Raw genomic sequence first — 24527 nt, forward strand, 5'->3', positions numbered from 1 at the left:
AAGGCAAGGGAGGCAACCGTCGCTCTGGTGTGGTGCCAAAGACATGCCGCTTCTATAAGGAGCTGCATGCCACCCTTGGTGGCGACCCCACCTCCACCACCAAGAGCCCCATGGATACTTCAAGGGAACTGGAGGCAGCGGCCATCAGACTCAGCCCAGACAAGGAAGTGATGGATGAGGAAGTGGAGCTGGTGGATGATGTGGAGCACACAGCAGGGTCATCCGGTGGTGCAGTGAGTCAGGATCTCATTTCCACTCCGGAGGGGTCTAGCCAGTCCAAGCATGCTGGCACGGAGGATGCAGGACAGGAAAGTTTCAGTAAGTGCTCATTTTGCTTTGATACTGCAAAGTGAGGACTGAGTTCTCATGTACTTTGTTATATGGTACATGAGGGATAAGGGATGGAAATTAAGAACAGAACCCGCCCATTTACGCAGGGGGGCCATGATGGAAAGGTTTGTTAATGTACATGAAGATGTCTCAGTAATCCTCCACAGAGCTCTCTAGGAAACTTTCCTGTAGGTACTCTACAAACCTCTACCGAGGTTAACCCCCTTTGCAAACCACCCTTTGTCCCTTCTTGCCCATTTCCCCTTCCCTACCTCCCACCACAAATTCACTATATTTGGGACTCGCACCGACCTGTGTACTTGCCAAGGGACAGTGAGAAATAGATGTATGTAACTTCTGTGATTCACAGCTGTGAGCGCACTCACAATACTGTCTCTGTTCATTGTTTTACTTTGTCTTCTGCAGATGTGCCCTTGAGGACCTACTCCTCCACACCAGAGGAGCACTTCCACCGGATAAGGTGCAGACCCAGGAAGAATGAGGAGGATATGTTTTGCAAAGTGCTGCAGTCAACAGATGCAGCACATAGCGAAACAAAAGTGTGGAGGGAGACAATCAATGAGAGACTCAGGCTAGATAGCCAGGAAAAGATACAGTGGCAGGACCAGATGATAAAGCTCCTAGAGGGCCAGACAGAGATGTTGAAGTCCCTCATTAACCTTCAATTTGAGCTCATCCATTCCAGACTGCCCCTCCACCACAACAGAACTCCAGTCCATGCCCTCCCCAAATTCCCCACCACATTCCTCACGTGTTCCTGGTCCCTCACAGTACCCCATGCACTCCACGCCTAGGGACTGGTTTTCCAGTGAAAGCTGGACTTACATTCAGCTGTGAGAGCCCTAACCATGAGACTGTTCTTCTTTGTCATGTCCCCTTTTTGACCAAAAGTTCGTGTTTGATCCTGTTATCAAACTTAAGTCTTTTAAATTAAATGAATCTTTATTTGTGAAATACATACATACATATGTAACCCTTCTGCCAGACCCAGTCGGCCGCAGCAAGGGCCGGGTTCTATATATAGGGGTCCCTGTAAATGATGCAACACCAACTGGCTCGAGCCCCCACCCAGTCACCTGGGAAATTACACACTATCCCCTGGGCGCCCTCCAAAGGGCAATACTTCCCCTCTCGCAAGCACAGAGTCTGAGTGTGGAAAGAAACCTTTTAATAGCAAAACAGAGATAACACCGCACTGGTTTGGGAAACAGTGCGAACAGAGTTCATGAACTCAATGGGCCCAAACCCATCCCAGAGTACAGGGCGTGTCCTTCGCCTATGAACTCAATGGGCCCAAACCCATCCCAGAGTACAGGGCGTGTCCTTCGCCTCTCCCTTCCTTCTTGCCCCTGTACTGACCGTTGTAGTTGCAATATCCACCTCTCAGGTGTGACTCCGCCCCGTCGGCTGCAACGGTCCAACACAGGCCTGTCCAGGCCCCCACTGCCGCTGTCTCCTATCGCCTGTGGGCCTCACTGAGTCCCCCACCGCTGGCAACGACCACGCCGATCTCCCACCGACTGCTGGCTGGGCTGGCACCGACTGTGCCCGGCCCCTCCGCCGACCGCCTTGGGCTGGCACCGACTGTGCCCGGCCCCTCCGCCGACCGCCTTGGGCTGGCACCGACTGTGCCCGGCCCCTCCGCCGACCGCCTTGGGCTGGCACCGACTGTGCCCGGCCCCTCCGCCGACCGCCTTGGGCTGGCGCCGACTGTGCCCGGCCCCTCCGCCGACCGCCTTGGGCTGGCACCGACTGTGCCCGGCCCCTCCGCCGACCGCCTTGGGCTGGCACCGACTGTGCCCGGCCCCTCCGCCGACCGCCTTGGGCTGGCACCGACTGTGCCGGCCCCTCCGCCGACTGCCTTGGGCTGGCACCGACTGTGCCTGGCCCCTCCACCAACCGCTGGCTGCCTTGGGCTGGCATCGACTGTGCCCAGCCCCTCCGCCGCCCGCCTTAGGCTGGCACTGACTGTGCCGGCCCCTCCATCAACCACTGGCCGCCCTGGGCTGGCACCAACTGTGCTAGCCTCCCACCAGAGTTGCCTGTTGCCCACTCAGCTCTGTTAGTGGTCAGGCAAAGTTCAGCTCTCAGTGATTTCAGCTCTTAGTGATTTCAGCTCTTAGTGATTTCAGCTCATAGGTAAACCTTCTGCTGTCATACAGAGAATGTTCCTGCTTTCAAGAGACAAAAGACTCCAAGGTGAGTCATTAAGTCTACCTTTTAACAATGGGAGGTGAGAGTCACTCCCTGCCTGGGGCAGCCCTTTCGCTGGCCCCTGCAATCCCCATAGGAGACTCCTCCACCTCCACTTTTCCAGGCTGGAACATCGGCCTGCCACCCTTGTGGAGCTCTGTCTAGTTTGGGGTGAAGTGTTCTATCATAACAGACTAAGCACAGTTTTGCTGACATCTGTTCATACAATTGAAGGACAACATTTCATTACCCCAGCAGTTAACACAAAAGTGGTTTGTAACCCAAACCCAGCCCTGCTAACCATCTCCCATTATGCTCCACACCTAGGTAAATTATGCTAAGTACTTAATTGTACTCATGCAGATACCAAGCCCATGCAAATAATGTGCCCCCCTTTACTCAGACACTCAGACCTTGCTTACACATACATCACTCAGTGCCAACACTGAAACACAGTGGCTATCGGTAGGAATATTTGCTCCTTGCCATTAATGCTCAGGAAGCAAGTACTATAAGGGTAATTCAAGGTGGGAAGTAAACATTGCCTGGCCAATGCATCACATAAAGATACATTACTGGGAATCATTGTCAAAATGCTCCTTCAAAGCCTCCCTGATTTAAATAACTTCCCGCTGTGCCCCTCTTATTGCCCTTGTATCTGGCCGCTCAAAATCAGTAGCTAGCTGATCAGACTCAGTGGTCTACCCCTGCAGAAACTTTTCTTGCTTCGATTCGCAAATATTATGGAGACTGCAGCAGGCCACAAAGACCATGGGACCATTTTCTCACTGAGGTCTAACCAGCCAAAAAGACAACTCTTGGCCCTTTAATCAGCCAAAGGCACATTCAATGGTCATTCACACCTGCTGAGTTTGTAGTTGAAGCACTCCTTACTGATGTCCAGGTTCCCAGTATAAGGTTTCATGAGCCATGGGAGCAAGGGGTAGGTGGGATCCCCAAGGATAACTATGGACATTTCCACATCCCCCATTGGAATCTTCTGCTCTGGAAAGAAAGTCCCAGCGTGCAGCTTTCTATACAGTCCAGTGTTCCGAAAGATATATGCATCATGACATACCCAGCATGTCAGTGAAATGGCCTCAGTGATCCACCAGCACCTGCAAGACCATAGAGAAGTAGCCCTTTCGGTTGATGTACATTGCAAGATGATCAGGAGTCAAAATTGGAATATGCATTCCATCTATCACCCCACTGCAGTTAGAGAATCCCATTGCCACAAAGCATTCAATTATTTCGTGCACATTGCCAAGAGTCATATCCTTCGCAGCAGGAAGTGATTAATGGCCGTGCATAGCAATCCCTATGGTAAACTTTTCAACTCCACACTGATTCACAACTGAATGGTAGTAGTCTGGAGTTGCCAGCTTCCACACAGCAATTGCCACTCGCTTTTCCACAGTAAGAGCAGCTCTCATTCTGGTGGCCTTGCACTGCAGTGCTAGAGTGAGCACCACATATAGTTCCAGGAAGGTGGATTTGTGCATCCAAAAGTTCTGCAGCCACTCCTTATCTTCCCATACATGCATCACAATGCGATACCACCACTCAGTGCTTGTTTCCCAGTAAAGACGGTCCATCATGGCAAGCTGTGAAGTGAATGCCAGCAGCAATCTTGAATTATTTATCTCCATGGTAGACAGCAGGGCAGGCATCACGAATTCACTCTGTGTCTCACAGTTCCTGAAATACTACAGGACTAGCTGCATTGTGTTCATAACGCTCATCACCCCAACGGTCAGCAGCTCAAGATCCATGCTGTCAGGCAGAGATGGTGGGTACAGTTTACAGCGGCTATTGAAAAACAGCATGAAACAAAGTCGGAAGCCCATGGAATGATGGGACCTTAAAGAACTGCATCACAATCTGTTCCCAGAGCTCCTAGCTGTAGAGGGTAACAGAGTGGTGAGTTGCACAGTGGGATAGCTACCCACAATGCAACACTCTCTCTATCAATGCAAGAGCAATGACTGTGGACACACTGAGATGACAAAAGGTGCTGTGTGTAGACATGCTCAACCGATGTTATTAAAGCAATGTATGATTTAGTCAACATAACTTAAATCTACTTAACTCTGTAGTGTGGACATGGCCTAAGAGTATCACAGCTAAATACAAGATGGAACCAATAGGTTATCATAAGTAGTTAGCACAAATTCTAAAGGGATCATTCAAGGTGAAATGACCCATTAACACCCCTGTAGTCATAGGACAAAAAGGAAGGTTAGAGGGTTGCAGATTGTTGTAATAAGCCATGAATCCAGTGTCTTTATTAAGACCATGATTTTTAGTTTCTAGCAAAGTTATGAATTTAATCTCCCAGGCTCATCTTTTGAAGGTGGTCTGCAGGTTTCTTTTGAGGATGAGTCGCATGTAGAGTGATCGCCTTATGAAAGGGTGTTTACCACAAGTGATACCATTTTCCTGTGTGAATTCATTCAAGAGCATAGTTGTTATTAGGGCATTTACTGCATTAGATGAGGCATGTGTAGGACCCATGTATCTTGAAATATATGTTGTGGGGGTTCTTGATCATTGTAGAAGTGGAGATGTGTCTGCAGGTTTTGCATCTATTATTCTGGCAAGGTCTGGTGCCACTCTGAGTTGGTGTGTCCTGGTCTGTGAGGAGCTTGCTTCTGATGATGAGATTGGAGAAGCTGGGGGGTTGTTTGAAGACCAGAAGAGGGAATTCAGGAAAGATTTCTTTCAGGATGGGGTTCTAGTTGTAGTAGCGACCTTTTGAAACATTCTGGTGACCCAATTTTGGGACCTAGCCAACAAGTTGAGAAACCCTGCCTTAGAATATGTGCTAACTACTTATGCTGAACTATCTGTTCAACCTTGTATTTAGGTGTGACACTCTGAGTACCTTTCCCAGACCTGAGGAAGAGCTCTGTGTAGCTTGAAAGCTTGTCTCGCTCACCAACAGAAGTTGGTCCAATAAAAGATATTACCTCTTCCACCTTGTGTCTCTATAAAAGAACATTAGAAATGTTGGGCAAAGATTTACTTGATGTATATGGTATTTATATAATATTGGACCTAAAAATGGATTACTTTTTAATAATACAAGGGTTCACAGAGATTTAGAAGACACTTAATAATAGTGACAATATTTGAACAGTTTTCAGCAAAAACAAAAAATAACATGCTGTTCTATACCTCCTTGCCAAGTAGTTCACATACAGGTCTATGCTTCTTCAAAGCATGCTGAATTGTCTGTATCTGCATGGATACTGCAGACAATACTGCCTCCTCCAGCCTATTGAACTCGTCAAAACATCCCCAGGCACCACACTTCACCAAACCAACAAAAATACGCCCCATCGACTTCACATCAATGCCCTTAAAATAAGAAGAGAACATTATTTATATGGTAAATACCCTGAAAGCAATCAATAAAGATGTTCTTTCTACTTCAGGTAAGAGGTCTCTGACTGCCATTGCAAAGGTTCTCAAATTTCTACTTGATTACAAATAAAAAACTGTTAAATTACACTAGATTGTTTAAAATTGTTCTTTAAATCCATATTGCATAGATACACATCTCCTAACATATATAAATATGTATATTACTTCACCTCATCACAATTAAAAACTAAAACTTGTCTTCCAAGTAATCCACCCAAAGCCTTTACTGATTCTGTTTTTCCAGTTCCAGCTGGGCCATAGGGATTTCCTCCAAGGCCCATCTTCATAGCTTGAGTAAGAGTTAGGTAGCACTTATCTGTCAATGGTGTATAAACAAGTTTCGGGGAATTGCCCTGTAGAAACAAAAAATATATTGTATGGATTAATACACAGAAAAAAGGTCGATAAGTTAGTATTTCATTCAGCAAATATAGAATTAAAAAACACCATACCTGATATTCATACGTATACTGGAGCTCAGCATCTACCATTTGAATGTAGCATTTTTGGTCTTTCAGATAGAATCTGAGTTGTTTCTTCCAAGCCCAGTCATCAGCACTATTAATCTGGGCTTGATTTAGCTGCTTCACCACATCAATGTTATGAATAATATCAAGAATCAGTGCTTTAAGCTTCAGCTCAAGGATTCCAGATTCTGTAAATAAATAAAATTATTCAGAAAAACATCATAAAGAAGATTGTCTCTTAGCCACTTTCAAGTAGTTTATGTTGCTGTTTACAATCAAGAGGTCTGATTTAAATCTCATTTACAGTGGCGAAAAATAAGGAAATAGTTAAAAAAAAAACTAAAGTAATCAACATACAAATGAGATGCTGATATAGTTACTAGGTAAAAGGTTAACAGCCAATAAATTTTAATCTAGAATTCAGCAGAGTGACCAGATGCAGAAGGATAAATATTGATAGACAGTACACATTACAATCTGCACATCATATTGGTGCTTTATGGGCTTCTGGTGTCACATTTAATTCAAGAAATAACTCCAGTATCCAATCAAAAATCATATTCCAAGGGAAAAAATACACTTGGGCTTATAGAGAATGTCTTGACTTGGTACCAGTCTATCCAGTGATATCAGGCCAGTTCCAGTGAAACATAATGCTAGAGTGGAGATCAGTGGATGAAGACAACAATGGAGAACCAGATTTTGTGATGACAAATTATTAGTAAATATATTAAATGACAAAAGCATCAAGGAAGTGGATAAAATTAAAAAGGAAACAGATTCAAACTACATAATAACATTTAATATAGAATAAACACCTGGAAAAGAAAGGACATTCACTGTGAAATATTAAATATCCCAAACCAGGCCATTACTGATAGGTCACTCAATATAATTTCTAGCTCAGAAGTGCTTAAAACCTTAAATTTATTTAAACTAATTATATATTTATGATCATTTTTCATACCTGCTCTCCCTGGATCTTCCATACTAGTATCTATGCTGGTATAATGCTCCAGTTTAGCCATGAGTTCTAACTCTATCTGCTGCAGGTTATGCTCTTTGATAGCAGTTTCAACATCTTCAGTGAACTGAATTTGTTCTGCCAAGGAAAGAATCTATTGACAGAAAGATTAAAGTAAAGTTCTAAAAATAAGAAACCACGAAGAACAAAAGATTTTCACCTCATTTATAAATTCTTATGAAAGTTGACTGTTTAAATAAATCTTTTAGTGTATTAAATTTTATCATACCAAGACTCCACTATCCCTGTAAAAAAAAAACACCTTAGTTACTCTAAAGGTGCTCCCAAGCAAATAGAATTTTATTTTAACTTACTAAAATTTAGCAAACAGCTACAAAATAATTTAGTATAGCTATTGCCTCAGGTGCTATCTTATAATTACTGTACATTCACTATAGCAGCCTATTGTCTGAGCTGTGATGTTTCAGCTAAACTTAATGCTTGAGGGAGTTCTTCACAGTACTGAAGAACAACTAGAAAAACTAGTTCAGGACTAGAAAAAATGTGGATTCATTTCACTCATTTCACTAATACTTTGTAAATCTGTGTATCTATCTCCTTCCTTCCTCTCCACTCCTGAAAAATACGCTAGAGGTGAAAGAGAGCTACTCACAGCCAGTACACTATTCTCCCCTTATTCACACTCAATGCCCTCTGAAACACATGCCCAGAGTGAGGAGCTTAGTAAAATCAGAAGAGCAGAGGATCATCATCTTGGCCAAAACTGGGGATTAAACCAGGCACTTACTCCACGAAAGCATAAGCCTCTATAGCTTGAATTTGAAATGTTGAGTTTTCATGAACTGATTGAGTTGTTGTAGATCGAGAATGGATCTCCACCCTCCTGTTTTTTTCTGTGTGAGGAAATAATGTGAATACAAGGCCTTCCATCTGCATTTTGTTGGTACTAGCTCTACTGTTCCCAAGTGTATGAGGTGGTTTACCTCTTGACGCAGTAGATGTTTGTGAGAGGGGTCCCTGAAGAGGGATGGGGAAGGAGAGTATGTAAGGGGGTGGAAGTAAAAGGGATGGAATATCCATTCTCAACTATCTCTAATAGTCATCTGTCTATTGTGACGGTTTGCCAGATTGAGTAAAAGGGAATCAGACAATCTCCAAATGATTGAGAGATAGTAGATGGCTCCAGCATTAGAAAATATGAGGTTCTTGAGCCTTCAACCAATGTTTCAAATTTGCTATCTGGATATCGATTGTTGAGACGTGGTGATTTGAGGAGGAGGAGGATGTCATCTCCTCGCAGGCTTCTGTTTGCAGCCTTGACGTTTGTATTGTCTATGTTGTGCGTAGGAAGTGGCCTGGAATCTTTTTATAGTTTCCCTGTCTTCTCTTTGTTCCAGGTGCCTCCAAGAATCTCAACATTGCCCTACAGTCCTTCAATATGTGAAGGGACACATCTGTTTCAGTGACAAAAAGCTTTGGACCTCCAAACAGAAGATCCTCCATCACTGATTGGATTTCTCTGGGAAATCCAGACAGAAGGAGCCAGGATGTTCTCCTCATGACTACTGCAGTAGCTATTGATCTTGCAGCCGTGTCTGCTGAGTCTAGGGCAGCCTGTAACGCTGTTCTGGATATAAGGTGCCCTTCTGAAATAAGGGACCTAAACTGTTTTTTTTCCACGTCGGGAATAAATTCCATAAACTCCGAGAGTTTGGTGTAGTTATTATGGTCATATTTTGCCAGCAGTGCTTCTTAGTTGGCAATTCTGAGATGTAAAGTCGCCGAGGAATAGGGTTTACAGCCAAAGAGGTCAAGACTCTTCCAGTCCTTGTCATGTGGCATATTTTTGGGATGCTGTTGTCTGTCCCGTCCATGGATTGCATCCACCACCAGGGAATTTGGTGCAGGATGAGAGAATAAAACTTCCGTTCCCTTTACCAGCACAATAGCATTTTTTGTGAGACTTCTTGCAAGTTGGTGGAATCATTGCGGGGGTCTGCTAAATTGTTTTGACAGGTTCCATAATGGCACTATTCCTGGGCAAGGCACTCTTGGATGAAGTGGTCCTCTTTAAGATGTTCAGTAGTTCATATTGTGTTTCCTGGACCTCTTCTAAGGATATATTCAGAGAACTAGTGATTTTCTGATATAAGTCCTGAAATTGTTTAAAATCATCACCCATATTGGGAGGGAGTGGCATAATGGTGTCATCAGAGGAAGATGAGGAAAAATGTACTATTTGAGCCATCTCCTGGTCTGAGGTCTGTTCTTCCTCTTCAGCCACGTCCTCAGTGGGTTTCGATGGTCCTGTTACCGACTGTGACAACAAGTGTTGTGTGCTCATCCTGGGTGGGCTGGGGGGGTTGTAGTGTTGTGGTGGGTACTGGGCCCATGGATTCCAATGAGCCCATTGTAGTGGAAAGGGCTTCGGTGGCATTCATGGCTACCCGTACCAGTGTCCTTCTTTGGGTCCAGTATGATAAGCCCTGCATGATGGTGGATCATGTCTGGTGGGCACGTGGATTAGAGAAGACTGGTGAGAAGAATATATTTCTTTCTCAGGTGCATCCTTGTCATCGCTCAAAAATGGTGGAGCTGATCGAGGTGGACTGGTGATGGTTCTCGGTACTGTTTATACCAGGATGATCTCAGTACTGAGGATGGGAGACTGGGGTGTTGAGGTGACCATTCAGTCTTTATGGTGCAGGAATTCCTTCGGCACCGCTAAAGTCAGTACCGTGGAATGGCTGAAAGTCAGTACCAAGGATTATGCAGTGATTGTAGGTTGCACGCACCATGACAGAAGGGGCAGCATGGTCTTCAGTGTTGTGAAGTCATTGGGTGCCGAGCACCTCGTCGGCTCCATCGGTACCAAGATATGGGATTTTTGTTTCTCTTTAATGCTGATACTGGAGTTAGCCCACTTAGGGTCTCGCGGTACCCACAGTACTGGAGGATCCCGCAACTTGGTCGCACAGTGCCATATAACCCCTAAACCGGCATGAGACAGGGACCATGCATGTGCAACCCAACCGGCGCACCACTATTACAAATCTCCAATTACGAGCACAGGAGAGCACGAACACCTAAAGTGGAGCACCCGCAGAGACATCACTCGAAGAAGGCTTATTTCACCTAAGAAGCCCACGGAGGCAGCTCCCTGAACCCACGTGGACCCCACTAAAGTCAATGGGGCTTCATATAGGCTCAAGGGTCTGCCCACACATATCAGTTGGCAGGATCATGGCCTAAATCATTACAAAAGGCTAGTCTGAATGAATATACCTTCTCAGTGTCTATGACATTTATATTTAAAAGACATTTTATTTATTATTTGCAAATATTTATGAAGCCAGGTTTGATTCAAGCAATATAAATTCAAATTAATGGGGTTAACTAGAGCTTATATTATGTTTTTTGCTACCAATCATTTTCTTTTACTAGCATTTTCTACCCAAGTTATGCATGAACTTCAAAAACTATTCTAATAATGCTGTTTTGAATCAATAGCAGGAAACAGTTCCTGCACCACTGATTTTTGATAGCTCTGGACCCGATTTAACATCATTTGAAATCAGTGGAAAGAATCCCATTGACACAAAGTTGGGAGGTATTGCTAATACAGAGAAGGACCAGGATATCACATAAGAAGATCTGGATGACCTTGTAAACTGGAATAATAGAAATAGGATGAAATTTAATAGAGGAAAGTGCAAGGTCATGCATTTAGAGACTAATAACAAGAATTTTGCTATTAACTGGGGACACATCAGTGGGAAGTGACAGAGGAGGAGAAGGATCTGGGCAAATTGGTTGATCACAGGATGACAATGAGCTGCCAATGTTATATGGCTGTGAAAAAAGCTAATGCGGTCCTAGAATGCATCAGGCAAGGTATTTCCAGTAGAGATAGGGAAGTGTTAGTACTGTTATACAAGGCGCTGGTGAGACTTCATATGGAATACTGTGTGCAGTTCTCATCTCCCATGTTTAAGAAAGATTAATTCAAACTGGAACAGGTGCAGAGAAGGGCTACTAGGATGATCCAAAGAAAAGAAAACATGTCTTATAAGAGGAGACTCAAAGAGCTTGGCTTGTTTAGCCTAACCAAAAAAAGGCTGAGGGGAGATATGATTGCTCTCTATAAATACATCAGAGGGATAAATAGCAGGGAGGGAGAGGAATTATTTAAGGTCAGCACCAATGTGGACACAAGAACTAATGGATATAAACTGGCCATCAGGAAGTTTAGACTTGAAATTAGATGAAGGTTTCTAACCATCACGGGAGTGAAGTTCTGGAACAGCCTTCCAAGGGGAGCAGTGGGGGCAAGACACCTAGCTGGCTTCAAGAGCTTAATAAGTTTATGGAGGGGATGGTATGATGGGACAGCCTAATTTGGCAAGTATCTGATTTTTGACTACTAACAGTAAATATGCTCAGTGGCATGTGATGGCATGTTAGATGTGGTGGGTTCTGAGTTACTACAGATAATTCTTTCCGGGTGTCTGGCTGGTGAGTCTTGCCCACATGCTCAGGGCTTAGTTTATCGCCATATTTGGGGTTGGGAAGGAATTTTCCCCCAGTGCAGATTGGCAGAGACACTGGAGATTTTTCACCTTTCTCTGCAGCATGGGGCATGCATCACTTGCTGGTGGATTCTCTGTACTTGAAATCTTTAAACCATTATTTAAGAACTTCAGTAACTCAGTCTTAGATTAGGGGTCTATTACAGGAGTGGGTGGGTGAGGTTCTGTGGCCTGCATTGTGCAGGAGGTCAGACTAGATGACCATAATGGTCCCTTCTGACCTTAAAGTCCCTGAGTCTATAAATGGGCACTGAATCAGTCCCCCAAGTGAGCAGAGAGTACTATTCTACATATGCTTATAACATTGCACATTCTGAGCAATTTTTGTCTATCAAAAATCAAGGCATACAGCAAATAAACTGATTTTCAAGCCCATATATAATTCCAAAGCAGATCTGTCCTTAAAACCATTCAGAAATTGGGTTATATTGCAATGCTGAGACTATATCAAGATGCCACTTTATCACCCACTACCTGTGAAGGAAAGAGTGATGGATCAATAGAACCTTGTGAACGTCTTCCAGCAGTAACACAGTCAAGCAATAATTGTTTCAATGTGTCCTTCATCTCCAAAGCCAAATGATTTAGCCAAACCTGGAAAATAAAATATAGATGGGAGAAAAATAATCAAAAATCACACAGCAAACATATTTACTACAATTCCTGGTATTATATTTGGACACTGTTCTCTTACCTCAACATCACTTGACAGAAGAATTTTATTTTTAAAAGGCACAACTTCTCCCTCTAAAGATTTCATTGCTATTATGTTTTTAAAGTCCCCATCAAAGCTCACACTATTAATGCCTGTTAAACAGAAAATAAAATTATATTTTTAATTAAGGTCAGCAAGCGATTAAATACAATCTAGATGATTTACTGCAGAATTCTTAAACATTTGCTTCTTGAAAGAGCAGTTACTTGGGAAATAGTCAAAAAAGTTAAATCAATACATGTTTGACATGTAATATAACAACATTTATGTTAATTAAATAGATGAAGGTAAAAGTCCCTCAGAAAGATATTTTGAAATACTTTTTCTTTTTTTGCCAAACAAATGGTGAAATATCAAAAACATTTTTTCTTTTCTAAACTACATTATGGTAACAGAAAATAAAGAAATGATTTCTAGAATAGGCTCTTCAGCATCAAATCAATTTACTTCTAAATAAGTACATTTTACAAATGATGACTAATGCATTATGAAAATACTAATTTAGTTTACCAGCAAAAAGTTTCTTAAGGTGAGACTGAATAACAGAAGGGTTAGTGGACTGTCCCAAGATTTCTAATAGATCGTCATCTCCAATGAAATAGAATCTAGGGAATGCTGAACGCTTCTCCTGTTAAAAAACAAAAAATATATATTTTTGTTGTTTTAAGTGCTAAAGTATTGCCTTTTTATAGAATTATATATTAAGATAAAAAGTTATACCTCCAGAAACTCATTCAAGGATTTTTGACATCTCTGAAGCTGGTCAAGTATGGTAATCAAGGCATTCCTCATTCCTGTCCGAGCATTCAGTGATGTTATTCGATTGTCCCTCTTGATATCTATCATTATGGACCTTTAAAAAAAAAAGTAATCTTAATTATTTGTAAATCTACCACAGCGTTTTGTCTGAATATATATCTATATTAATATGTGATTAAAAATGAAGGCACAGATAAATAATATTGAATATTCAGCAGTCAATATCTGAATGTAAAAATTCCAACATTTATGTCAATTTTCTTCCAGTTAAACGTTAGCTAAGTCTGTCATGATTCTACTCCTATTATAGCTATCATATTGTTTCTGATCATAACCCTTCCTTTACATCAAGAGCCCTTTATCCAAGAAGTCCTACAAAGTTAAATTTTTGACCATTTTCTTCTGAGTGCCTCAATCTCTCAATCATTTCAGCTCTCTTTCTAACCTCAACTACCATATCTAAACTAAAGAAACTCATTTGTGTGTATCTTTGGACACCTCTAAAGACCACTACCTGTTCATCTTTTCTGCACATCTTGATCAAATAAACTTGTTGTTTCATCTCAAATTCCTTCAGTGTAATTTTTTGGAAAGAAAACTGTTTCTCCTCGGTAAGAAATTATTTTTCAAAATCCAACTACATCTCCTCTAATTCCTTTCTCAGATAAAACCTTCTATTTGTCTGCATCTTCATAACCCTGGCCATCACACTTGACTAAGAACCTTCCTTGTCTTTCCACATACCCCATGTCAATAAATCTGTCTATCATCCCATCTGCAACACTGATTCTGTCTATAGCTTTGCCTCAATTCAACCTTTGCTGAAATCCTTATGTATACCTTTATCTCCCTGTACAGTCTCTGCCTGTTCATTTTGTATTAATTAATTTTGAATCTTGGCTTACAGCTGTGTGAAGCACAAAATAAAGTTGTGTTTAATAACACTGACCTGAAATCTTCATCAACTCTGTTAAAGCGTGCCTGCTCTTTGGGTAGAGCTCCGCGACCAAAAATGGGTTCCAAATACACCCACTTCCTTTGAATCTGGTTTAAATTCTGCAAGTACTCATCCAGCTCAGCAAGTTTTTTTTCCCAAATAGATACTTTATCCTCAAACCCTTTGTAATATGGAGAGTCCTTTAGGGACTGAAGAAGACAGCGATTATCTCCAACCTGGTTGACTATGTCTTTCCAGTCTTTAATCAGCTTGATAGTCCTGCTCTGACTGTCTTCATAATCTGTTAATGTAAAGACTGCTCCAACACCCCAGAGCTCAAGCTCACGTAAGGCCTCTCTGATTGTGACTTCACCTTGGGCCCGACTATTCAAATCCTATTTTAAAACATAAAACACAAAGAAATTACTACTTATATAACAGAAATGAACAGAGGAAAACAGTTTTACTGGAAAAATACATAACTACAGTTTTCAAAAAGGAATAAAAATATAAAACATATGGAATAAAAAATTAATAGCATTACTTGTGAAAGAATTCATACCTTAAGTTCTGCTGCTTTTTCTACAATTACATCTGCCACTTTGAGCAGATCTCCAAACAACAAATTCTCTAAACTAGTGCCTCTAGGGAGACCAAGAAGACGAAAAAGATCCAGCCAATGATCTGGAGACAGGTGTTCTCCTCTAACATATTTCAAGACAGGAAGTGTCATCTATGAGAAATAATGCAAACTGAAATATACCAAGTTTTTACAATAACTATATCTGTTCAGTTCTAAAGTTATATACTTTCAAAATATATCAAAATATATTTTTCCCACTATGTATTGAAAATAAATCTGTTTAAATTGAGATCTGTATTGTATTTTGAATAAACTAATGTTAATGTTTGGTACTATGCCATTACGGTTGTCTTATTACTAAATGTGTCTCAAACACATTGATAAAAACTGTAATGATTGTCCCGTTCACTGAAAGCAGCTCAAATGTACATTGAAATGAGTGATATGCTCAAAAATAGTTGTAGGAGATATTTTGTTGAACACAAATATCCTTAAGGCTCACTTTAATACACAAACAGACCTACATGTAAATATACAGAGAGTGAAGCAAACAATAACATCAGAAAGCATTTTGCTTTAATTTCCCCATGTATAATGAGGGTTTTACTTTGTATTTGTCCACTTCTTTTTGCAACTTCACAGTCATTAGCGTATGTTCTTCCATCTTCCTCAGCTTGTCATGCCAGTTCAACAAGAATTCCTCAAACAGGTAAGTCCTACTCCTGTACAAAAATTAAATTTTAAAAGGAGCACAATAACACAGTACTGCAATAACTAATAATCATGCATAAAAGTTTAAAAACAAAATCAGACCTAAAAGTAATCCAGTCTTCTTTGGCTTTTTCCTGAAAACCTTGATGAAACTCTTCATATAGTGCCCACACTTCTGCACAGCTCTCAATATCTCTACAGACAGCTTTTGCGAAAGAGAAATCAGGCTCTTCTAATTCAAAATGATGGCAATCCTCGCTGAATAAAAAGATCATTGCATTGTTATAATATTGCATATTGAAGCTGTGATCCTGGACATGCTGTCATACATGCTTAACTTTACCTACGTGAGTAAATACATTGATTTGACTGTACAGCAGAACACATTTTGTTGCATTCCCCAAGCAGAAAAACAAAATAGCATAAGAGACAACTGTCATATGCAATGGTCTTTCCTAGCACTCACAGCTTTCTTCTCCATAGATTTTAATTCCTTTGTATTAAGAAAAGTGTATTAATTTGTCTCCCAAAAACTTAAAGAAAAAAATCAATCATCTTTAATTGTTTTTTTCTACAAGTAGTACCCTATATAGAACCACATGCCATTTAATGCATAGATTCAGTTGTTTCAAAGCCTAAAAGATTTTCAGAAACTTCCACTTCACAAGCATCAGTTCAGAAGAGTCAAGTTATATAAAACAATTAATTCAATCCCTGAAAATTAAACAATACATTGAAATACAATGAAAATACGATTTATTAAATTATCTGTTGTGTTCATATTTAGTTAACTATTAGCTTATATTTTCTGATCCAGCAAAAGCTGCAGCTGCATGATTTACTGCAGAACATCCATAAAATGATATATACAAAGAAATACACATACATCAGTTTTTTCTTTGTGGCTTCAAGTTCATCAAACTCAATTTTCTTTTCCTTTATGATCTGAGCACTTTTCTCAAGCATATCCTGATGACCTGTTTCAATGATATCATCACTGGGCTTTAGCTGATCCCATCGAGCTTTAAACTTCTCTAGTTCTTGAAGATACACATTAACACTTGACATCACATTTCCTTTCATCACTTCAATCTACAAACAAAAAAGTTTTAAAAAAATAAAATCTATTCCTTCAGTAATTTGCATACAATATATATCTAGTCAAGATCAAAATAACCAACAGTGTTTCAACTTGTTAAACATTTCATGAAATAGCTATTCTTTATGCCTCTATTTTTTTCAAAAAAGGGGTACTATTTTTTTTACTCTTCACTTTAAAAGACTTCAAAGTTTTAGAGAATCTGGTATGGATATGCATTTCCTGATCTTATATTATGTAATTTTATATTCACAGTAATTACACATACTATTTACATCTGCTTCTCCCTAGTTTGTCAGCTACCTTGGTCTGATAAACAGTTTTTCTGTATAACCACATTTTTATAAGAGGCCTTAGTGGTAATAAATAGACAATAATTATAATGTTTTAAACCATCTTCACGTTCAGAATATAAGTGATGATCCTGGAATCAGCAGCACACAGGAAAATTACTGTGCCTATACTGAGCCCCATTGACTCAAACAGTCCACCTGCATGTTGCCCATTGCAGGATTGGGGCCATAACATTTAGCAGGGACTTTCAGAAAAATTAAAAACATTATGCAACAGTATTAATAATATTTTTAGTAACATGGTAAAGCTGACAAACATAGTCATTTTTAACTACTATATTCTTTTCATTTCATTTAATAAACAGAAACCAATGAAGTGAGGTATTTAACATAGCCGGGATTTTACAATGAGCTCTTGCACCTGCAGAGTACCCTAGCTGACTTCATTGGTACTCTTTAGGGGAGCAGAGATCCAACAACATAAAGCTCATTTCAGGACTGGGCCTACAACAGTATCTCCTGATGCTAGTAATCTCTTCAATAGTTTAGATGTTCTTGCTATAAAGCCACTTACTCATGCCACTAACCTTGGTGCCAGTACTGAACTGCAGCAGTTTTAGGGGGGTTTTTAATACAGGAGAAAAAAATGTGTCTTCCGACTAAGTCAAAATGAGATCAGTGCATTTGAGTGAATTACTAAACTTTCATTCTCACCTGCTCTTTAATCATAAGTTGATGACTTTCCATCATTAATTCAAATTTATCCCACATAGCTCTCAGGTTGCTGATTGTGTCTAAACCCCCACCAGCCACAGTCCGCAAAAGCTTGTTTTTATCTTCAGCTTCTTGAAACAGAAGAAAAACCTAAAGTTGAAAAGATATTTCATATATATATGAAAGAATTTCTATAAAGTGCAGTATTTTATGCAAACTTTCTTGCAATAAAGACAATAATTATTAGTCAAGGATATTTATATATATTTTTATCTTTGTAATTCTACTGATATTTATCAGAGTAAAACACTAGATGAAGGAAAACAGAGGAGACAATACAGAGCAATTATAGGTCAAAAGTCTGATCCATACATGTGAAGGCTTACACCAAAGAAGTCAATTGGACTCCTCACAGGCACAGGGTCAAGTGCCCATTCATTGCAATGAGGTGTTTGGTGCTGAAGACTAATAATGACAATTCAATGTAAATATTGTTAAATACTTCACTGCCAATCACTTCAGCAGAATCAAATCTATCCAAATTTCTTATATGCAGTAGTAAATGTAAAGGGGAAGTGATCCTCCCATCATTTTTTTAAAATGTAATTTTTTAAGTAGCAAAGCCCTGCAATACTGTTCTCTGTCTTTCTCTCTCTCCCTCTCAGAACCTTGGCTCACCTTCCTAGTGAGTTCATTCCCTGCATAGGTGTGGTCTGCAGAAGAAAACTCAGCTGCCACTAGGCTTTCTATTGGTACCTGGCCTAAATTCTTATGGATATGCATCATATTAAGGAAGCATGGATTTTTAAAGATTAAACTAAAATTTAATCAAGCCAAATGTTATCGCCATAGTTTAGAGGTCCTGAGAAACCACTCTGTTTTTGAATTTGCTGTATAGGTGAGGTGTGGTGATATGAACCAGTACAATATATAGTACAATAAATGACAGAAAAAAACAAGGAAGAAGCAAGAAAAACAATAAGAGCAACAATAAAAAATGTAGTAACTAACTATACTAATAATATGTTGAAAAGTATTTTGCTCAGCCATAGTAAAACATGATTAAACTTATTGCCTAGATATTTTCCTGACTATGAGCAAACAAAATCCTACCTCTGCTTTTTTTTCTTGTAAATTTCCATACTTTAAATTATCTTCTCCAATTTCATCTACAGTCTGGGGCCTAACTATTAATGCTTCCATGGCATCAGTAAGAAATGAAGAAATATCATGTAGATGAGCTATGTAAAGAATATCGGAAAACAAATGTATTACAAATAAAAATATCCATATCAGTCTGAAAGTCAAATAAATAAGTGTGCTAGACAGTCATTTGGACTACATGAAAGATGGTCCAGTGGTTATAGGATTAACCTGTGACTTTGGAGACCCAGATTTAATTCCCTGCTCCGCTCAGTCACTTTGTAATTCAGTTTTCCAGCTATAAAATGGGAATAATAGCACTTCCCTACCACACAGAGCAGTTGTGAGGATACATATATCTTTAAAAAAAGGTTATAAGGCACTCAGATGTTAAAGGAATAAAAGTTGTATAAATACCATATATACTCAGATAACAGGGCAAAAAGAGAGAATAAAAATCACCTCTGCTCTAATACCTAAACTATGGATCTAGGCACATAGTCATTGCTCTCCCATAGTAGATGGGCAGGGAGGAATGGGAGATGGGCAGAGACCTGGCTCTGCCTCCCAAAATACAACAGCAAAGATGGCTGAGCTGTCATGTAATTTGCTGCCAGCACAGGCTTATTGCTGGGGTAATGCAGTTTATATAGTATGCTTTGCTTAAAGCCATGTCTAAAAAATGCAATTTAGCCCTCAGTAAGGTACTACTCAATATGAACCAGAGTGGAATAATTGGAAGCTAAGCCCATTATTGTTTTAAAAAAAGACTAATAAGGGCTAATAAGCTCTAATAAGCTCTCCCAGTCTATGTCATTGCAAAATTCAGGAGGCTGCAGCCAGTGGCTGCAGACAACCTAACCGCTTGATGATACTCTAACAATTGAAATACAAACACCACTAGGCACTGTGCCTCAGGGACATCCATTTGAGACACAGTTCCCTACCCCTCTTGCCCTAAGGTGGGCAGTAATTTGCTTCTGACCTATACCATTCCCCTGTCCCATTGTAAGGATGGAGCAAGAGTTCTGTCCATTCCCTAGCCTCCACTACCCTCAAACTTTCAAGAAATCTTCTCTAGAAGAGAAACACACAAGAAATTTCATATAGTTTTGGTTATTTCTGGAATAGTTGTGGCCGAATTAAGTTTACAGAATCTTATCCAAAACCCAAAGAAGTCAATAAAAACAACAAACGTTTACTTTGAACGTTTGTATCAAGCCCTTAATGGAAAACTAAAAACAGTCTACTTTCGCTCCATAGTACCTTTGGTACTTCAGTATTCCCCAGGATAAAAAAAAATTTTTTTTAAATAAAATGGTTACTACATGCTAGCAAACACAACAAAATAAAAAGAAAACCAACCAACCAACCTACCACCATTGTATTTCAAAATTATTTACCTTGTATGGACTTTCTTAAAGATATAACAAGAACATCATACAGCTTCTGAATAAGATCATCAATCACAGTCTTCACAGGGTTGCAATTAACAATTAAACAATCTATCTTTATGGTGCTTCAAGATTCAATATGACAGATTCCAAAAGAGAAAAGATTAGAGGCAATATTCTCATTATGATACATGTTATATAATAAACTTAAAAAACTGTAACTTTCAATATTTTATTAATTATCTTTAATAATATTTTCATAGTTTTACATCTTAATATTTTACAAAGAAAAACTGCTCATAAAGAAGTGCACAAATAAATGTGGTTTAATGTGTGTATATGCAATTATGTTATTCATAAATGTTCAAATACTGCAATCACTGTATGTACAATTTCACTGGAAGCCATTACAAGCTAAGACCCTAACCCTGCAAATATTTATGCATGAACTTAACTTTACACAAGAATAGTGACACTGAAGTCAAAGGGGCTACTACACATGCATAATGTTAAGTACCTTCTTAAGTACTGGCAGGATCGGGGCTTTAGATCTTTAACTTGCAACAGTATTTTCTAACCCAGATTTCTGCACTCATGCAATGCATTCACATCAATGGAAATCCACATGTACAAGGGTCCATGCTAGCATATGTCAATGTGGGATCAAGCCTAAAGGCCTAATCCTACAAAAACTTAAGCATCTGAGTTACTCATGTGCATAGGGTTGCCACTTATCCAGGTTTTATCCAGACAGTCTAGTTTTTGGCTTCTATGTCCAGGTGCCATTTACGGTTGCCAGATGCTCAGTTTTCAACCAGAAAGTCTGATCAAAAAGGGGTCCTGGCAGTGTCCGGTCAGATGTACAAACTGGACACCAAAAGTGCGGTCACCGCAGGGCAGGGGGAGGTACTGGGTCATTAACCAATGCCAGACCCTGCTCAGCCGGGGCCACCTCCTACCTGTAGACAGGCTCCTTGTCAGGCTGCAGCAGCTCCCATCCCAGCCCCCAGGCAGAGGGAGTGCAGCTGGGGGAGGACGGGGCAGGGAGCTGGAGACACTCCAGCGAGTGACAGGGGGTGGGAAGAAAAGAAGTAAGCAGGGTAGGGGCAAAGCCTCCGGGGTCCAGTTCCCAGCAATTGAAAAGGTGGCAACCCTATGTGCAAACGTGTTTGCAAAAGTCAGGCCCTAAAGTCCCCAAGTACTTATTAACTGGAACAGTACTTCGTGAATTCAACTGTAAAGCACTTTCTTGGTATATGTGTTTGATAGGGCCTTAATCTAGAAGGGCTTGACTCAATTCTCATAAAGTCAGTGGGAGTCTTTCAAGTGATTTCAATGGAAGTTGTATTGGACTCAAAGTCATAAAGTTCTGTAACACTAATCTGAAGAATGAGGAGTTAAAAATGTATAAAGGTACACTGATGTTAAAAATTCTGAAACGCTGCCAAATTTTTTTCATATAAAATATATTTCTATTACACTATTTATACTACAGTGATAGCCAGTGAAAAAGTCCATTGTTCATACACAACAATTTTTAGGTATACTGTACCTTGGAAGACGTTCCACTTCTTTCCCTTTCCCTTTTAATGCTTTAAAGTTTTTTTCCCAATCTTGTTCACTAGAAAGATGTTTTTCCACCAGAGTTTCCATATCTACTTGTCCAATTATAATCCATTCCTTTTCAAAATTATATTTGATTACATAGAAAATAAGACGTTAAAGATTATAAATCATTGCTTGACATTAATTTTAAAAAATAGATTACTCTTTTTATTATGTTCTCAATCTACCATTTTTAAAAATATTTTGTACCTTTCAATTCAATCATTTTAACCATAACAACTGGAGGTTCTCTTGTTGGCACAAAAATATTTTGCATTAGTCAGTGCTCAAATCAGAAACCATAGACTGGTATGACATGACTATGCTTTTTAATGATACTGTTAAACAAACCTTGAACAAGGGGCAGCAGTCTCTCATAAAATTAAGATTTCAATGGGAATTATGCATATGCTTCAAGATAGGCACGTGCTTAAGTGCTTTGTTGATTAGGGATGGACTTATTCATATGTTTAAAATTAAGCACTTGTTAAGTGCTTTGCTAAATCAGAACCAGAATGCACAGAGACTAACAAAAATCAATGTTCCATGTCTTCTAAAATGATTCATCTCTGAAAAAAATTGTAATTAGGTCTAAAATGAAAAGTCTGATGCAATCAAAATATTGTACACACCTTAAACTGATTTGAAACTTCTGCCAGTCTTCTGAATAAATCTTCTGCTTTACTGAAAGTAGTCAGAAATCCACTTGCATTTCTTTCAGTCATAATAGTGAAGATCGACTCCTCTTCTGTCTCATTCACTCCTCTAAACTGATTGGGAATGGAGATGAATCTCTTCATTTCTCTGTAATATCTAGCTCGTACTTCTTCAAAAGGAGGTTTGAACTGTAATCTTCCTTGTCTAAAAAGTGAAACAAACCATAACAAAATTAATATTTTAGACAAATTCTAGTCACAATATTTTATCAGCAGGAAAAAATATCTTACTTGTAAGTTAAATCAATATTTATTTCTGGTAGATTCTCATTGAGTGCCTCCAAACCCATTTGATATTGATGCTCCAGAGCTTTGTAGAGTTGATGATTCCAGTGTTGTCTCCAGGCTTTCATATCACGTGGAAGGAAACCCTAAAATTTAATAAAATTTATTTAATTTACATACCTTTACTCAGTGCATAAATAGACTGGAATTCAGTCCCAAAAGATGTCATTGAGCCCAGGAATTTAGTAAGATTCAAAGAGGTACTGGATGTTTATATGGCTAATAAGAAAAAACAATTATAACACTTAATACAAAGAAAGAGGTTTGGTAGGGATAAAAAATCTCAGGCTTCAGGGCTTAAAACAATATCTGTTAGATGTTAGGATGAGATCTTTATGGAAGCAGATTATCCAACATCTGTCTACTGTGAAGTACCTGCACTTTCCTCGGAAGCATGTGGTACTGGCCACAGTTGGAAACAGGGCATTGGACTAGATGGGCCAGGGGTCTGATCCAGTATGGAAATAGCTATGTTCCTACGATTTAGAAGCCTATCTTTAGGTATCTGTTTTGGGAAATCCTGTGTGGTTTGAAGAATTATCCTTATTTAATAAATATATTTTAGATCTTGTCTCTCAAAGCAAGGACATTAGTCACTGAAGACAGTCTCTACAGGAGGAAGAAAGCACACTAGCAGGAATGATTAAAGAGAATTTCACTGGAATTTGCTGTATTACACTGTGAGAAAGTCTAAAGTTATATCGTGCACTTCAAAAAGTTACTTTGTAAAACAATCACACTATTGCAGCAAATTTTCAAAGGGCAAAAGGAATGATAAATTTCTTACGTAATAATTCTTTTTCTGTTAGGACTGTCTTTCCTCATTCATCACAAATGGATTATTCCTCTCACCTGTGGAATTCAGAGCCAGTCTACTGTTGTTGCTGGAGTCTCCAGGACTGAGCCCCATCCTTGAATGAAGGCCCCAGAAAAGTTCTTCCAAAGCTATAAAAACACTCCATAAATTAAGAAACCAACTAACCTTAAGGCAATTATATGTTTAAGTCTCCTTTTAGAGAAAAACGTGAACGTGTTACTAACTACATTCTGATCATTTACCACACTACCAAGATGGGTTGAATGAGGAGAGAAGTTAACAGAAAGAAAATTATCAGGTAAGAAATTTCTTATTCTGCTGCACAGCCACAGTCCTCACACATAATAAATAGGAAGTAGTGAGCAGCAATTCACAGAAGTGGGAGGAGAGGACAGAGAAGAATTATAATTATTATTACAGCAGAATAATAATTAGAAATGGAAGGTTCCCCCCCACATGAAGCAAAAGCTTTGTCATTTAAGGAATTATTTGCGGCACCTTTCTACTAAAGGATGGTTCTGCAGATGAATGGAAACCCACTTTGCAAATCTTCCTTGGATGAGGCTCAAACTGTTTCTTATAATGTAATTAAGTACCTTGCAAAGGGAACCCCAATTCTCTCCATGAATGGTTTCTGAAATGCATAGCATGTCAACTGGTACAGGAATTTAACATCTTGCCTGCAGCAACCTAGAGACTCTAAGACTCTGCCATTTTGGATGGAATAAGATGAACAGGAGAA

At 39.6% G+C, this 24527-nt stretch overlaps 1 protein-coding gene across 4 annotated transcripts in view; it reads right to left on the minus strand.

The window, feature by feature from the left end:
- The window catches only part of DYNC2H1 (dynein cytoplasmic 2 heavy chain 1), a 410146-nt gene that overhangs the window by 352899 nt on the left and 32720 nt on the right, over positions 1–24527 (minus strand). For all 4 annotated transcript variants that reach the window (XR_010923568.1, XM_067567730.1, XM_067567720.1 and 1 more), the window contains exons 16-34: positions 22915–23054; positions 22600–22828; positions 21915–22042; positions 20372–20487; positions 18939–19066; positions 17826–17975; positions 16606–16811; positions 15822–15977; positions 15616–15730; positions 14988–15158; positions 14438–14820; positions 13450–13582; positions 13240–13357; positions 12709–12821; positions 12489–12608; positions 7408–7558; positions 6426–6628; positions 6144–6326; positions 5725–5907 (exon numbers count right to left, since the gene is read on the minus strand). Coding sequence is in view for 3 of the 4 variants with exons in the window: in XM_067567730.1 (XP_067423831.1) it covers positions 5725–5907; positions 6144–6326; positions 6426–6628; positions 7408–7558; positions 12489–12608; positions 12709–12821; positions 13240–13357; positions 13450–13582; positions 14438–14820; positions 14988–15158; positions 15616–15730; positions 15822–15977; positions 16606–16811; positions 17826–17975; positions 18939–19066; positions 20372–20487; positions 21915–22042; positions 22600–22828; positions 22915–23054 (3126 nt within the window). In the remaining variant the exon portion in view is untranslated. The remainder of the gene's footprint in view (positions 1–5724; positions 5908–6143; positions 6327–6425; positions 6629–7407; positions 7559–12488; positions 12609–12708; positions 12822–13239; positions 13358–13449; positions 13583–14437; positions 14821–14987; positions 15159–15615; positions 15731–15821; positions 15978–16605; positions 16812–17825; positions 17976–18938; positions 19067–20371; positions 20488–21914; positions 22043–22599; positions 22829–22914; positions 23055–24527) is intronic.

Source organism: Emydura macquarii, unplaced genomic scaffold (assembly GCF_026122565.2).
Source record: "Emydura macquarii macquarii isolate MOO-44397 ecotype Brisbane River unplaced genomic scaffold, CSIRO-AGI_Emac_v2 contig_318, whole genome shotgun sequence".
Lineage (NCBI taxonomy): Eukaryota > Metazoa > Chordata > Testudines > Chelidae > Emydura > Emydura macquarii.